This window comes from Triticum dicoccoides, chromosome 1A, assembly GCF_002162155.2.
Source record: "Triticum dicoccoides isolate Atlit2015 ecotype Zavitan chromosome 1A, WEW_v2.0, whole genome shotgun sequence".
NCBI classification, from domain to species: Eukaryota; Viridiplantae; Streptophyta; class Magnoliopsida; order Poales; family Poaceae; genus Triticum; species Triticum dicoccoides.
In genome coordinates, this window is record NC_041380.1 from 533,729,488 (window position 1) to 533,745,746 (window position 16,259).

The following is a 16,259-nucleotide window of genomic DNA, read 5'->3' on the forward strand; positions in this document are numbered from 1 at the left end:
CAAAGTTGCTAAGTTTTCACCTGATGAATCAGGTTTACATGTAATACTACTCATGATTGGTTCACACGATTGCTACCTAGGACTACTTGTATAGACCACGGCACCATGCCAACCCTTGACAGAACATGTAATAGTTGTGCAGTTAGAGGATTGCATGCTGAGACAGTGCAGTACTGCAGCAGTGAGAAGGATGAGCTTAAACAGCAAGGCATAGAGAGACACGTAACAGCAAAAAAGAAACAACATCAAAAAAGAAGACCAGGTTCAAAGTTGCTAAGTTTTCACCTGATGAATCAGGTTTACATGTGGCGACCCAAGTTGCCACTGAGCGTTTCATCACTACGCTGGTCTCTTTTTATGTGTGGGGTGAGAGAGGCTCGAACTCTCGACCTCAGGATTACTCGCAATTGTTTCAGCTATGAGACCTACGCGCTAGCCAACTGCGCCACCACCCCAATTGTTGGATTACGAGCGGAACAAACGGCCTTGTTATATAAGCGAGAGGACAATTGCAAATCACCGATTGTTCCTTACCTTACGGCTCATGTTCTGAGGCCTCTATTTATTTCTTCCTGAATTTGCTGCCAACACTTTTTTGGAGGGCAATTTTACTGCAAAGTTGGAGGAAATTCCCATTCAGTTCAGCAAAGTGCAACGACTGCAGCAATTTAGCTCTGTCATGTACAGCTACCTACTAGCTGCCGCTTCAGTTTTCCTCTAATTGCAATTCATAGCCATAATCAGCAACTCGGCACTCACCCATGTGTGCGTGATAGCTTGTGAGGCCTTCACGTATCAGGAAGGCAAAAAGAAAGGAGGTGGTGGTGATGTTCAGACTTCAGAGCGTGATGCCGCTTGAGGGAAAACAGACAAAAACGGGTATTTGGCGCTCCCATTTAACTGATTAAACGCTTCCGTGCTTGTAGCTGATGGAGAACTCGGCAAGGTAGTGGCCGATCACAGATCACCTCAGGAGACATGATCTCAAATCTGGCTGCCTGCACCATGATCATGCTGCGCAGATAAGATTTTTTTCTTTTTTCAGTGTTAAAAGCTGGCTTCAGGTGCCTTTTTTTCTGCACATGTTCAGAAAACAAAGAATGAGCTTCAGGTATTAATAACAAACAATTAGCACAACAGACTTAGCTCTTGTTTTACTGTTAAAGCTTCAAAATCAATCGAGCACTGGATTTCTTGACTGTTCCAAGCATCCCTTTTGTCAAAGAAAAATGCAGCCATCCATCCAAGCGCTTCATTATCTGAAGGTATCCTAGGCAAGCCTATCATGTGAAATTCCAACTTTTTAAAAGAGAGAGGAAACCGCTGCGAAAAATAAGAAAAAGAAGACCAAGTTCAGGCTTGCTCATTTCACCTGATGAATCAGGTGTACATGTGACGACCCAAGTTGTCACCGAGCGGTTCATCAATACAAGGTGTTTTTATTTTGGGGGTGTGGTTCAGGCTCGAACCCTCCTCGACGCTGCTAACCTTGAGGCCTACGCCTCACACGCTAGCCAACTGCGCCACCGCCCCAATTGTGTACAACAAGCGAAATAAATGTCCTTGTTCAGCAACAAGATCATTGCAAATCATGGACAACTCCTGTTTCTTTGTGATTATGTAAACGCTCCGTGGACACTACGAACCATTTTTTGCGAAAATCCAAGGGGCCAATCCACATTCAGTTAAGTTTCCTGATGAACAGCCAGATGAGATTTCAGATAACGATCCATACAACCACACAACACAAATATTATCTCGGGACCATACAGATCACTTATTAATCTTTCTTGATTATTATGTATATATGCTGACATACTACAACTTTTCAACACCTTGTTAGTTCATGTATCACATCGCTACGCAGGTCCAACCGAATCACGAGGGATTTTGACCTTGTCGAATCATGTATCGACAAGTACGGCACACATGCACAAGATTAGTTGGAGTTTAGAAGCAATAAGCGAGGCTGAGAGTACATGCATCACTCACAATTCAAAACAGGGAAAATGTTTGAGGTCTGGGATTTTCTTTCGGTGAATATGAACCTGGCTCCAGGGCAACCTAGGTAGAAACAAGAAGAGCAGTGCCATTCTACCGACATGGCAATCCGAGCCCTTGGTTCAGCAGTACACACCCATGGATAGATACGTATGCCTCACATGTCACAGCGACAATTCGAATTTATCAGAGTGGATTCTGGAAGATGAACCCAAAGAGTGCCCAAGTGCTGCATATACTGTTGTAGTGATAATGAGATGCTCCCTCGTCTGAAGGCACTCCCATTTCTGCTCCAAGTTCCCAGACCATTAATCCATAACCCGAAGTTGGTAACCCGGTGCATAATCAGGATGTGTTAGGCAACACATCATGTGAAAATCCAACCTTTTTGTGAGCCTGAACATCAGTGCTTGGGCATGACAAAGCAAAGGATTAGTTGGAGTACGGCACACATGCACAAGATTAGTTGGAGTTTAGAAGCAATAAGCGAGGCTGAGAGTACATGCATCACTCACAATTCAAAACAGGGAAAATGTTTGAGGTCTGGGATTTTCTTTCGGTGAATATGAACCTGGCTCCAGGGCAACCTAGGTAGAAACAAGAAGAGCAGTGCCATTCTACCGACATGGCAATCCGAGCCCTTGGTTCAGCAGTACACACCCATGGATAGATACGTATGCCTCACATGTCACAGCGACAATTCGAATTTATCAGAGTGGATTCTGGAAGATGAACCCAAAGAGTGCCCAAGTGCTGCATATACTGTTGTAGTGATAATGAGATGCTCCCTCGTCTGAAGGCACTCCCATTTCTGCTCCAAGTTCCCAGACCATTAATCCATAACCCGAAGTTGGTAACCCGGTGCATAATCAGGATGTGTTAGGCAACACATCATGTGAAAATCCAACCTTTTTGTGAGCCTGAACATCAGTGCTTGGGCATGACAAAGCAAAGGATTAGTTGGAGTACGGCACACATGCACAAGATTAGTTGGAGTTTAGAAGCAATAAGCGAGGCTGAGAGTACATGCATCACTCACAATTCAAAACAGGGAAAATGTTTGAGGTCTGGGATTTTCTTTCGGTGAATATGAACCTGGCTCCAGGGCAACCTAGGTAGAAACAAGAAGAGCAGTGCCATTCTACCGACATGGCAATCCGAGCCCTTGGTTCAGCAGTACACACCCATGGATAGATACGTATGCCTCACATGTCACAGCGACAATTCGAATTTATCAGAGTGGATTCTGGAAGATGAACCCAAAGAGTGCCCAAGTGCTGCATATACTGTTATAGTGATAATGAGATGCTCCCTCGTCTGAAGGCACTCCCATTTCTGCTCCAAGTTCCCAGACCATTAATCCATAACCCGAAGTTGGTAACCCGGTGCATAATCAGGATGTGTTAGGCAACACATCATGTGAAAATCCAACCTTTTTGTGAGCCTGAACATCAGTGCTTGGGCATGACAAAGCAAAGGAGCAAGAAACTGTAGCCGTGGAGGAGATTATTGTACCAGGCAGGACCAAAAAATATATGAAAAAAGAAGACCAAGGTTCAGACATGCTCGGTTTCACCTGACGAATCAGATGTACCTTGTGGCGACCCAAGTTGCCATTGAGCGTTTCATCACTACGGTGGTATCTTTTTCGGTGTGGGGTGAGAGAGGCTCGAACTTACGACCTCAGGACCACTCACGTTTTCAGCTATGAGACCTACGCGCTAGCCAACTGCTCCACCACCCCACCTGTTGTTCCGGAAGCGAAACAAACGACCTTGTTAAGCAAGGAAGACCATTAAAACCATGGATGTTCTTGTTTAACGCTACGTACGTGGCGAAAATTCAAGGATGTTTGTATCTTGCCGATTCATATCCAGTTAAGTTCCCTCAATGAACAGCCGGATGAGATTCGACACAACGATTATCTCCGGACCATACATATCACTGATGTTCTTTCTTCAACTATATGCTGACATACAACTTTTCAGCACCTGACTAAACTGAATCGGGAGGAACTCGTTCAAATGATTACGTAAATCGGTGAGGACTTGGTCTGCAGTCATATATAACATCACATCACTACGCAGGACCAACTAACTGAATCAGGATGAACTTTATGCATCGACAAGTAAAACCACGAGTGAGACTGAGAGTTGGTCGCCCACCAGCCACCATCCAAAACAAGAACAAGAAAAGGTTGGGACCTGCAACTCTAATATGTTCGATGCCTGGGATTTTTCGTTCTCTGAATATGAACCTGCTACAGCGGCTCAGAGCATCATGGAGGTATGTGAGGCAACTTATCATGCGAAATCCAATCTTTTGCGAGCCTGAACAAGCAGAGGAGCAGCGAGGGAGAGAGCGCAGTAGTTAGTCTGAACCAAAAAATAAGAAAGACCAAGTTCAGACTTGCTCATTTCACCTGATTAATGAGGTGTTGATGTGACGACCCAAGTTGTCACCGAGCGTTTCATCACTACTTGGCCTTCTATTCTATGGTGGTGCACGGAGGCTCGAACTCTCGACCTCACGGTCTCTGAGACCAACGAGCCAGCTCCTTTGGTATCCTACAAGCGAAACAAATATGGACGGCTCCTCTTTCTTGATTCTTTTAGCAAGTGCATTGCGTTTAACACTGCCTACATGGCGAAAATTCAAGGGATGGCTGTATCTCGCCAATTCACATTCAGTTAAGCTCCCTGATGAACGGCCAAATGAGGTTTCAGACAACGATCCACACACACAACGCCATTTACTGATCATCGATTGTTCTTTCTTCATTATTATCTATCTATATATACTGACATAAGTACAACCTTTCAAACTTGCTCCACAGTCACATAGCATCACATCACTACGCAGGAGACCAAGAGTACATACATCACTCACAATTCAAACCAAGAACAAGGGGAAAAAATTGTAAGAGGCCTGGGATTTCTGTTCAACTCAATATCAACCTGCTTCAGCGAGCAGTAACATTCTACCAGCATGACAATCCGAGCCCGTGGTTCAGCCATGCACACACACAGTTTATTTAAACCAAAGATCTGTTTTATCAGCCATACCAATAGACAACAGGCCCTGTTCCCAAGGTTTACAAGTTTATGACATGACGATATTCAAGATACAGATACATAGTTACGCGACACTTTCAAAGTTTGACAGACATTACATCAAGGGTCACAGCATAAGTACTGGCAACAGAGCGGTCTACAGAATGTGCATGAATGGCCAGGCACAGATACCTCAGTAACGTTATTTGGTAGAGTAATCCTTGGGCGGCCCTTACGAGCTCCTCCATAGACGGTCTCCACGATGTCAACAAACTCTTGCTTGTCTTTCATTGCCCACTTGATCTTCTTGTTGTTTCCTGTCCCAAGATCAATCATGATGTGCTTGTTGCGGAAGAACATCCATCGACGGGTCGTACAGCTCGTAAATGGTGTTTTAGTCAGGAACCTCCGTCATGTCGATGAGGTAGATCACCGCAAAGTTCTTTATAGTCTATATAAGCCACCCCTGACAGCACCTCATCCATCTAAACATGAACAAGCATATAATCAGAAACTTGTAATTTAGTCAACAACATACAACCATGCTAGATTGATGTAGAACCAAAGCCTGCTAAAAAAATAAACTGCAAGTCTGCAATCTAAGACATTTTATTCATTGCTAAAGTAATAAAACAATTGGCTGAAAGAAGAAAAACACCCATCGCTCCTCTGACTATAATGGCGAGTTCTACTTCAACTCAATCAAGCAACCAGTTGTGAACTACTAAGTTGAGACACTTATTTTGGGGCGGAGGGAGTATATGTGAAACACAGCAAAGTATAAAACTGCGTTGCAACCTAGCTCTCAGTTCAACAAAAAGAGACATCCAAAAATCATCCACTTCTACCCTACTCCAAATTGACCAACTAACTAATGAGACTGAGCCTATGATAATAGAAAAGGCTGGATGCAAAATCTCTTATAAGATGTGTGGATATTACATACGGGCATTAAGAGCATTTGCTCCCGTATTAATCCTCTAAGCAGCAGCCCTGCACCAGTACACAAAAACAGCAACTGAGCTATTTGTATTAACGCTATCATCATAACCAGATCATTAACAAAGCTAACTATTTAACATAAAGATAAACAGATCATGGAAGCACTCCAATGTGCAAGAAACCATCCATGAGCAGCAATAGCAACCTCATGTAACATAACTACAGATATCCAGACTTACTAGATTGATGTAGAACCCAAGCCTGATAAAATTGAAAGGTCAACCTGCAGTCCATAACATAAACAAACAAAAGGACTTCAGAGATGGATTATTTTGCACAACTGAATGAAAAAAGAAATAGAAGCACAAGTCACTGAATTTTCTCATGATTATGTGGTGAGGTACATGATGTCAGTATACAATGGCTAGTTCTACTTCAACTTAACTAAGGAACCAGCTTGGACTACTTCAAATATGTTACAGGCAGAAAAATGAGAGCAACAATCTAGGTCATAAAAAATTAGAAGCTTTATTTCAAGAAAATCAGAGACACAGGGCCTTCCTCCACTTCTGCTACATATCCTAACTAACCACCTATTCTCTCAGGCGCCTGCAGGATGTGTAGATGGTACCTGGGGAGCAGCACAATTGCAAAGCACTAAGAGCATCTGTTTACATATAATCAATCATCCGAATACAAGTGCTGCACCGAGATTCCTAAAGACCTCTGTTCAGCAATTCACACACATAGTTCAAACCAAATATCACTTTAATCAGTAATACCAATAGACAGCAGGTCCTGTTTCAAAGGGTTACAGGTTTATGACATGTTGATATTCAAGATACAAATACATAGTTACGCGACACTTTCAAAGTTGACAGACATTACATCAAGGGTCACACAGCGCACTTCACAGAACAGAGCAGGCCACACACTGCACCTGAATAGCCAAGCACAGATACCTCAGTAACGGTATTTGGTGGAGTAATCCTTGGGAGCAATCACCAGCCCACGGCCCTTACGAGCTCCTCTGTATACAGTCTCCACAATGTCAACAAACTCTTGCTTGTCCTTCATTGCCCAGTTGATCTTGTTGTTGTTTCCTGTCCCAAGATCAATCATGATGTGCTTGTTGCGGAAGAAAAACATCACCGTTGATGGGTCGTACAGCTCGTACATGGTGTTGAAGTCAGGAACCTCCGTGATGTCGACGAGGTAGATCACCGCAAAGTTCTTTATGGTCTCAGCCACCCCTGACAGCACTTCGTCCATCTAAACATGAACAAGCAGATAGTCAGAAACTCATGATGAAGTCAACAACATACAACCATGCTAGATTGATGTAGAACCAAAGACTAATAAAAAAAAGTTAAACTGCAAGTTTGCAATCAATAATTTAGAACAATTGGCCGTCAATAAAAGAAGAAAAGCACACATCACTTAACTTCCGCTGAGTATAATGGCTAGCTCTACTTCAACAGTTCAACTCAATCAAGCAACCAGTAGTGAACTACTCCAAATATATATGTGAAACGCAACAAAATATAGAGGTGAGTTCCAACCTAGCTCTCAGTACACGTAGAAGCTTTACTTCAACAACCAAAAATCCTCCAACTTCTACCCTACTCCAAATCGACCAACTAGCTTCTGACGGTATGAGCTTATGATAATGGAAAGGCTGAATGCAAATTCACTTGTAGGATGTGTGGATAGTACATACGGAGAATTAAAAGCATTTGCTCCCATATTAATCAGCTATGTAGCAGCCCTGCACCAGTACACCAAAACAGCAGTTAAGCTATTTGTATTGACACCATCAATCATAACCAGATCATTAACAAAGCTAACATACAGACAATAGATCAAGGAAGCACTCCAAAGTGCAAGAAATCATCCAAGAGCAGCAATAGCAACCACATATAACATAACTACAGATATCCAGATTTACTAGATTGATTTAGAACCAAAACCTAACAAAATTTGAAGGTCAAACTGCAACCAACAACATAAATGAAAAAGACTCCAGAGATGGATTAGTTTGAACAACCATCAAAGAAGTTGCTGGATGAAAGAAAAGGGCAAATCACTCAATTTCCTCAGAACTTTGTGTTGAGGTACATGATGTCAGTACACAATGGCTAGTTCTACTTCCAACTTAACCAAGGAACCAGCTTGAATTACTCCAAATATGTTACAGGCAGAAAAATATATGTGAGTAACTATCTAGCTCACCAAAAATTAGAAGCCATATTTCAAGAAAAACAGTGACACGTGGACTTCCTCCACTTCTACTGCATATCCAAATTAACCGACTATCCTGTCAGGCAATGGAAAGGTGCCTGCAGGATGCGTGGATACTACCTTGGGAGCAGCACAATTGCGAGGCAGTGAGAAAATTTGTTTAACATACTATCAATCATCCAATTAGCAGTGCTGCACCGAGATTCCTAAATACCAAGGTCAGATAATTTGTATCGTAAACATATTGCCACTAGTCCTTACCAGAGCTTGCCGCTACTTGTTAACATGAGGATGAACTGCTCACAGAGACCAGCATGAAGGAGAATTTCTGCCCCATATCCCTAAAACTAAATCTAGCATGATCTAGCGCGTACGGCGAATCCTTGACCGGTTTTAACAAATCCCCGCCCGAATCCGGTGTGCGGGCGCCCCGCACCGAACGACCGGAAACAATCAAACCAAACAGTTGGATCGAGCGAGAATCAAGAAGGAGCTAGGGTTTAGTTGGGGGGGTGAGCACCGTACCTGCATGCACGTCTCGTCCCAGTCGTGGCCGAAGCGGATCATGACCAGCCGCTCCTCCTCGGCGAGGATGGCCTGGTCCACCGCCCAGCCGGAGTGCAGGTGGGGGAGCAAGTAGGACATCTCCGCCCCTCGCCAAGAGTCGAGTCGCCGCCGCCGGAGAGAATAATGTGGAGACGAACTGCCGAGGTGAATCAGCGGCGTGCGCTGGTGCTGGGCGCCTGGGCCTGGTTAAAATAGGGCGGCCTGGCGGAGGTGCCAACTAATCCGAGTCGGCCTGCTACCCGAGTCGGCCTTTTTAAGAAGGGACTGTCTATTCTACATTCGGATGAAATCTAAATATTCTTCAATCAACCAAAGAATGACAAGTGTCCATCTCAAAAAAAAAAAAGAATGACAAGTGTCCTTTGTCCCATGTCCCATGTTTGCTTTTCTGTCCCGCTTTTATAAACAGACTAACGGGTCCACACTTCAACTTCAACCCGGACATGCATGGGAGCAGCTAAAAGAGAAGATCAAAGAAGCACAGCGACATAGCCAAAGCTTTTTCAAGATGATGTCACCTAAAAATTACATCGACGAAGAAGTATATTACCATAATATTACCACTGAGAAATTCAGTGTAAATCCACTAAAAACCACAATAATTTCTATCATGCCCACTAAGAATTACAATGTAAGATGCATTAAAATGACACTGTAAAATCCATTAAAATGACACTGTAAATCCACCAATGATCCAAATGGTTTGCACTAAAAAAAAACTGCTAAGATTAAACACTAAGAATTACAGTGCAAGAGGCATTAAAGATGCAACTATAAAATCCACTAAAAAGGACATTGTAAATCCACCAATAATCCAAATGATTTGTACTAGTGGTTCTATGTTACATTCTACTAAAAATGAAAACGCATCCACCAATTGAGCTAGGACTGCACACATACTGAACCTCATTTGGCATTGCCTCCCTACACAAAAAAATTAAAGAGGCCATAATAGGTAAAGAAAATAAAAGGTAAAAATAAGAAAAGAAAATGAAAATGAACTAGAGGACAAGGAAAATAAGAACATACATCGCCAAAGAAATCAGTGACAAAAGATTTGTCACAGATGCTGAAAAACATATCATTCACATATTTGATCCTAAGATTTGGAATGTCTATATTGGAGAAAAGATTTGTCATCTGAGTTCTTGGTGTGAAGATCTCCGTATACTTCAGAGCCAAGACACCACAATTATGCCTGAAAAGTTACAAAGAACACAAAAAATTAGAAAAGAAGCCCACAAACAATCTATATAAAATTAATCAAAATCATGTCAGGCAAAAAAACATAATACCGGTTCTCTTGCTTAGGAACAGCTGGGTACAAGACATCAAACTCTTCGAAATTAATTCGTTTGTGCATCATAGGAGTGATATACTCATCCCAAAGCCCAATGAAATATGAATCTGTTTTGGAACTAAAAAATCAGGAAAGTATACCAAACTAATTTACTGTAGAAAACAAAATTAGGTGTGTTGTAGACGATAAGGAGGAGCTATCAGTACAATTAAAGTGCTAGTTACACTGAAATAACTAACACTAAATGCACTAGGCGCAAAGTGGTGAATACAGTACAATGGCACTAAGATTCACGTAGTACAACAACTAAGAATTACGGTGTAAATCCAATAATAATTACACTGTAAAATCAAATAAGATAAATTATAGTGTAAATCCATTGAGAGTTACACTGTAAAATCCACTAAGATAGTTACAGTGTAAATCCAATGGGAGTTACACTGTAAAATGCACTAAAGATAATTACAATGTAAATCCAATAAAAGTTACACTGTAAAATGCACTAATCCAGTGAGAGTTACAGTGTAAATCCAATGAAAATTACACTCTAAATTGCACTAGAGATAATTATAGTGTAAATCCAATGAGAGTTACACTGTAAAATGCACTAAAGATAATTACAGTGTAAATCCAATGACAGTTACACTGTAAAATGCACTAAAGATAATTACAGTGCAAATCCAAAGAGAGTTACACTGTAAAAATGCACTAAATTACAGTGTAAGTCCAATGAGAGTTACACTGTAAATCCACTAAGATAAAAGGAGAAAACAACTGAAATAAACTAAAAATACATGGAAAAAATGCACAAGAACAGAGAGCGCAGAATTAAAAACTATCTGTGTAGTACATGAAAGTTACACAACTACAAAATCTCACAGCAATATGCATGAAAGCTTACAGAAAAATTACCAGCTCATCACGGATATCTCTGTGCTACGTTGAGTTCTCTCCAAACGCCGAGTCAAGAAACACAAAAGCTCTATCTTTGATACACATGACAAACGAAAACCAGCGACCATCGAGACCAATAGGGAAGTACAACTGAAATTATAAAGATAGAGAGTAAAAAAAATCAGTAACAAATCATGAAGAAGAAATGTTTCTTCGATTTAGAAGGATGACACTTGTTGAAAAGAAATCAACAGAAACATAGAATCAAGAATTTATCTACGTGACCATTTGGGCATAGGGATGCAAGAGAGCGATACGAACAGAATGCTCTATCATATCTAATAGCTTCGTATTTGATAAAAGAAAATAAATGAAATAATCAATGAAAAATGAAAAAAGATGAAGTACACAATCAGCAACAAACAAAAAAAATGAAAGGTACAAGAGAAAAAGAAAAATCATACTTGCACCAAACATCATGGCTGCCAATGTGATTCATTGCAAAATAATGCTTCCTTTCTTGCTGAAAGAACATGCGGTGCCCCCATGTTTGGTTTTGGTAATTGATGACAATCTTTATGGACTAATGGTTTCCTTGAGTTATATTTGAAGGTTTTGTCCATAGGCTTTTCTTGGAGTACATGTGTTGGTTTCAAGGAGAGTTTGTGTCGACCAAGGTGCTATTCAAGGAATTATCCAAAGATTGGTCATTTGAGAGTTGAGCTTATTGCAAGCATGTCTTGAAGAAGAAGATTGTGTGATCATTCATGTTTACCTTCAAGACATCATCCAAACGAAGAGAGTTGAAAAGATTCAAGGTTGATCAAGACCAAGTCAAGAGTGAATCAAGTTGATCAACTCACAAAGAGTAGAAGATGTACCGAGAGGGATCAAGTGATCCCATGGTATGGTAAGCATTGTTCATTGCACTTTGTGTACTAACCCATGGTCTATGTGAGAGTCTATGTGGGGTTAGGTACGTGTCCATGGGCTTGCTTCAAGAGGATGATATCATACAACCCATGGGAAGGATGACATCAAGTGGTGATCGTCATCAAGATTGCCGTGTGCAATTTCAAGTGGAGAATCACGAAGAGATCAAGTGCTTGAAGCTGCCATCCATTGTGGTGTCAATGGACTTGTGAAGATGTGCTGAAGAGTGGCTCACCCATAGTGGAGTATGGGGGAGCAATCATCTAGTCTTCATCGACCCAACACAATCAAGAAAGGTGGTCCATCTTGAGGAGGACAAGATCGTCTTCATCTAACTCAAGTGGATCATGTGCAAGGCAAAGGTTTGCCCTTGATAGGTTTTCTATTTTACCGGTCTCATGGTGGTAGTTGGGAGACTGGGTTATAGGATCGATAGCCGTACTATCAAGGGGGGCTCTCAAGTGAGTAGCTTGATCGTATCATTCGTCGAGAGCTCAAACCATTGCATCCTTGCATCATGTTTCTTGGTTCTTGTTTGGTTCTCTTTGTGAGTCTTAGAGCTTATGGTCATCTTGATGACAAGCTTGGTTTCATCGAAAACAGAGTTCGCATGCGTCTTCTATGATGTTTTCGGTGTTGTAGGTTTTACCGGTCTTATCCGAGGAAGGGTCCTCACCATTTTCTTATGGGCCTTTTCTAATTTTTTTCTTATTGATATTTCTTTCAAGATTGTGTTAGCCCTTGTTGCTAGCTTTCCAACAAATTTGGTTTCATCGAATTCGGAGTCCGTTTGCAAAAGTTCTGGCAGTTTTGGTGTTCTGAAAAGGCTGCAGCGGTACTACCGCGAATTGGAGCGGATGTAATTTTTTACTACCGCTCCAGAGCAGTATTACCGCGGCTCCTACAGCGGTAGTACCGCTCCGGACCAAAAAACTCGTCCCAAGTCTTGCGGTGGCAGGCCCGGATGTATTTTTTTAGTACCGCTCGCAAGCAGTAGTACTGCTACCATTTGCGGTAGTACCGTGAGGACGAGCGGTAGTACCGCTCCGGCGGTTCTTCTGGCCTTTTGCCTCCTCGCTGTTGTTTTTCAAAGGGGTACTTCCGCCCTAGCGGTAGTACCGCTCCTTGGAGCGGTAGTACCGCTCTGTGCGGGTTGTGAGCATAACGGTTGGATTTTTCCCCACCTATAAAAGGGGGTCTTCTTCCCCAATGAACCTAATCTCTTGAGCTCGTTTTTGCCCCCATTGCTGGCCTTCTTTGAGCTTGCTAACTCTCAATCCCTTCATGGATTCTTGCTAGTTTTTGAGGGAAAAGAGAGAGGAGATCTAGATCCACATTTCCACCAATCACTTTCTCCTCTATGTGAGGGGAACCCCTTGGATCTAGATCTTGGAGTTCTTGGTGTTCTCCTTCTTGTTCTTCCTCTCATTTCCCCCCTAGCATTAGTTGCTCCGGTGGGATTTGAGAGAGAAGGACTTGGGCACTCCGTGTGCCCTTGCCATTGCATTTGGTGCATCAGTTTGAGTTCTCCACGGTGATACGTGGAAGTGAAGTTTGAGAAGCTTATTACTCTTGGGTGCTTGGGCACCCTAGAGCTTGTTCCTCTTGGGTGCCTTGGCGCCCTAGACGGTTGGTGTTGTTCGGAGCTCAATCATTGTGGTGTAAAGCTCCGGGCAAGCGTCAGGGTCTCCAATTAGGTTGTGGAGATCGCCCCGAGCAATTTGACGGGTACCGGTGACCGCCCCCAAGGGTTGCCAAAGTGTACGGGTTCGGTGACCGCCCCCAAGGGTTGCCATTTGTACGGATTCGGTGACCGCCCTCAAGGGTCCCTTAGTGGAATCACGACATCTTGCATTGTGCGAGGGCGTGAGGAGATTACGGTGGCCCTAGTGGCTTCTTGGGGAGCATTGTGCCTCCACACTGCTCCAAACGGAGATTAGCATCTGCAAGGGTGTGAACTTCGGGATACATCATCGTCTCCACGTGCCTCGGTTATCTCTTACCTGAGCTCTTTACTTATGCACTTTACTTTGTGATAGCCATATTGTTTCTTGTCATATATCTTGCTATCACATAGTTGCTTATCTTGCTTATCATAAGTTGTTGGTGCACATAGGTGAGCCTAGTTGTTTTAGGTTTTGTGCTTGACAAATTAACCGCTAGGTTTATTCCGCATTTGTTCAAGCCTAAATCGTAATTATTTTAAAACGCCTATTCACCCCCCCCCCCCTCTAGGCGACATCCACGATCTTTCACTTGCAAAGTGACAGGAAAACAATTCAACTGTTGAACATAAGGATCTGAATTGAACCTTGCTGCTGCAACAAAAGAATTAGATTCCTTTCTAAAGCACTAACAATTACAGTGTAAATACATTTAGGAAATACACTGTAAATCAACTAAAGAATTACATTACAAGAGCACTAAGAATTACAATGAAGATTCACTAAAAATTACAATGTAAAACCACTAAAAACATTGTAAATCCACTGAGAAGTACAGTGAGAAAATACACTGTAAATCCAAGTAGAATTACAGTACAAATCCACTAAGGATCCACTAAGAATAACACTGTAATTACACTGTAAAAAAACCACTAAAATACACTAAGAATTACACTGTAAATCCAATTAGGATTACAGTGTAAAATCCACTAAGAAAAGGTAATTCCTGAAAATTCTGAATTAGATTTCATGAATGTACATGCACATATTGAATGGATTTTCCTGAAAATATATACCAAAATGGTTTGGCATTAGATTAACTGAATGAAATTGCACGGAGGAGCATACACATTTACAAAACTACTTCGCTGTAAGTAACACTAAAAAATACTGGAAATAGCAGTACAAATCATTGCAAGTTACACGGCAAATATTACTATAAGTTACACTAAAATACTGGAAAATTTAGAGAAAATCACGGTAAGTTGCACATTACTGAAATTGCAATGAAAATACATTGAAATTACAGTGTAATTATACACTTTAGTTGCTCAAGGTGGTGGTCGTGATTATTAGTAATACCATGGCAATGGCAGTGCTAGTTCATTCACCAGAAATATGCTAGAAACAATAAAGAATGAGTAGAGCAGAAGGTAGGTGATAGACTAAAGGGAATCACAACCCAATCCCAATCCCAATGTGCAGCAGACTAGATTAGATTGGAGAAGGAATAGAGGGAAAACAGTAGACTAGTTTGGTTGCTAGGTAGATGATGTTGAGCGAGGAAACAAGTCGTTCAAGCAAAGCAAAGGGATCTGAACTGAAACAAAGAGCATCACATCTGATAGGGACATCGACAGGGTCATTGACATGGACAGGGATCTGAACTGAAACAAACAGCACGTTCAAGTGCATGACACCTAGCCGAATTCAACCACACAGTCTAGACAGTCCCGAACCACTTTAACTTAACTGGAAAAAAAATCAGTTCACGAACGAGAATGACACATTAAACTAGAAATTTGTCCACCAAAAAACATCAACATGAGACTCAATTGACCAGGTGACTCGGCATTTGCATTCAAAATAACGAAGGGTTGTACGTCTACAAAAGCTAGCAGAGGATAAAAGGGGGCATACAAACTTATAGTCCAGAGTTAATTCACAATACAATTCAGACTGTAGTTACACTGATACTCAGTGTAATAGGTGCTGGAAAAAGATTGGGAAATTTAGAGTAGATCACTAAAACTTAAACATTACTGAAGTTACAAAGCCAGAGAAAAAAGCACTCGAAAGTTACAGAGTAGATCACTGAAACTTACACATTACAGAAGTTACAAAGCCAGACACAAAAGCACTCGAAAATTACAGAGTAGATCACTGAAACTTACACATTACTGAATTTACAAAGCCAGACACAAAAGCACTCAAAAATTACAGAGTAAGATGGACTAATAAAACCTGAAACTACAGTCCAAAATCACTGACGCTTAACTGATAAAATTCAGTCCCGATCACTCCAAATCTGCTCAAAGTTATAATCCAACTCACTGACAAAAACAACCGGCATCATACACATATACAGTAAACATCTAGGAGCTAGATTCAACATTTACATCCACACATCTAGGGGCTGTGCACATATAGGGGCACATGAACAACTACAGAGACATTCGGGAGCAGAAATCAAAAATAGACATGAGGGAACCACCCCTACAACTACATCAAACCAGGCGTTGTTGCATCTACATCTACTAGATGTTGCTCCATCTGCAGCAAAATCGGACATCTAGGAACCACCACAAACAACCTAAAAGAGTTGGGATCCACCACTACACATGGGAACAAACACACCACTAAGCCAGATCTAGCAAAGTCCTA

General features: G+C 41.7%; 1 protein-coding gene, 1 non-coding gene and 1 pseudogene across 3 annotated transcripts; all 3 read right to left on the reverse strand.

The window, feature by feature from the left end:
* Positions 1-362: 362 nt before the first annotated feature.
* Positions 363-455, reverse strand: TRNAM-CAU. The gene is given in 2 exon segments: positions 363-398; positions 418-455. It is a non-coding gene; the product is annotated as a tRNA-Met (tRNA).
* Positions 456-5,247: 4,792 nt separating this feature from the next.
* On the reverse strand, positions 5,248-6,222 carry LOC119286487 (annotated as a pseudogene).
* Positions 6,223-6,743: 521 nt separating this feature from the next.
* LOC119286473 (thioredoxin-like protein YLS8) lies at positions 6,744-8,993 on the reverse strand. 2 transcript variants are annotated; one of them, XM_037565863.1, is made up of 3 exons: positions 8,763-8,888; positions 7,717-7,764; positions 6,744-7,268 (listed from the first exon to the last, which is right to left on the reverse strand). In XM_037565863.1, the coding sequence occupies exon 3, from the start codon at positions 7,266-7,268 to the stop codon at positions 6,960-6,962; it is 309 nt and encodes a 102-aa protein (XP_037421760.1). In that variant the 5' UTR covers positions 7,717-7,764; positions 8,763-8,888; the 3' UTR covers positions 6,744-6,959. The 2 variants fall into 2 exon arrangements, with proteins under 2 accessions (XP_037421760.1, XP_037421754.1); XM_037565857.1 differs by lacking the exon at positions 7,717-7,764 and having other exon boundaries at positions 8,763-8,993.
* Positions 8,994-16,259: the final 7,266 nt, after the last annotated feature.

Excerpts from the sequence above, each read along its gene's own strand:
- LOC119286473 (XM_037565857.1), bottom strand. The coding sequence starts at position 8,882 with ATGTCCTACTTGCTCCCCCACCTGCACTCCGGCTGGGCGGTGGACCAG. Across the intron at positions 7,269-8,762 it reads GGGACGAGACGTGCATGCAG|ATGGACGAAGTGCTGTCAGG; the intron begins GTACGGTGCTCA and ends GTTCATGTTTAG.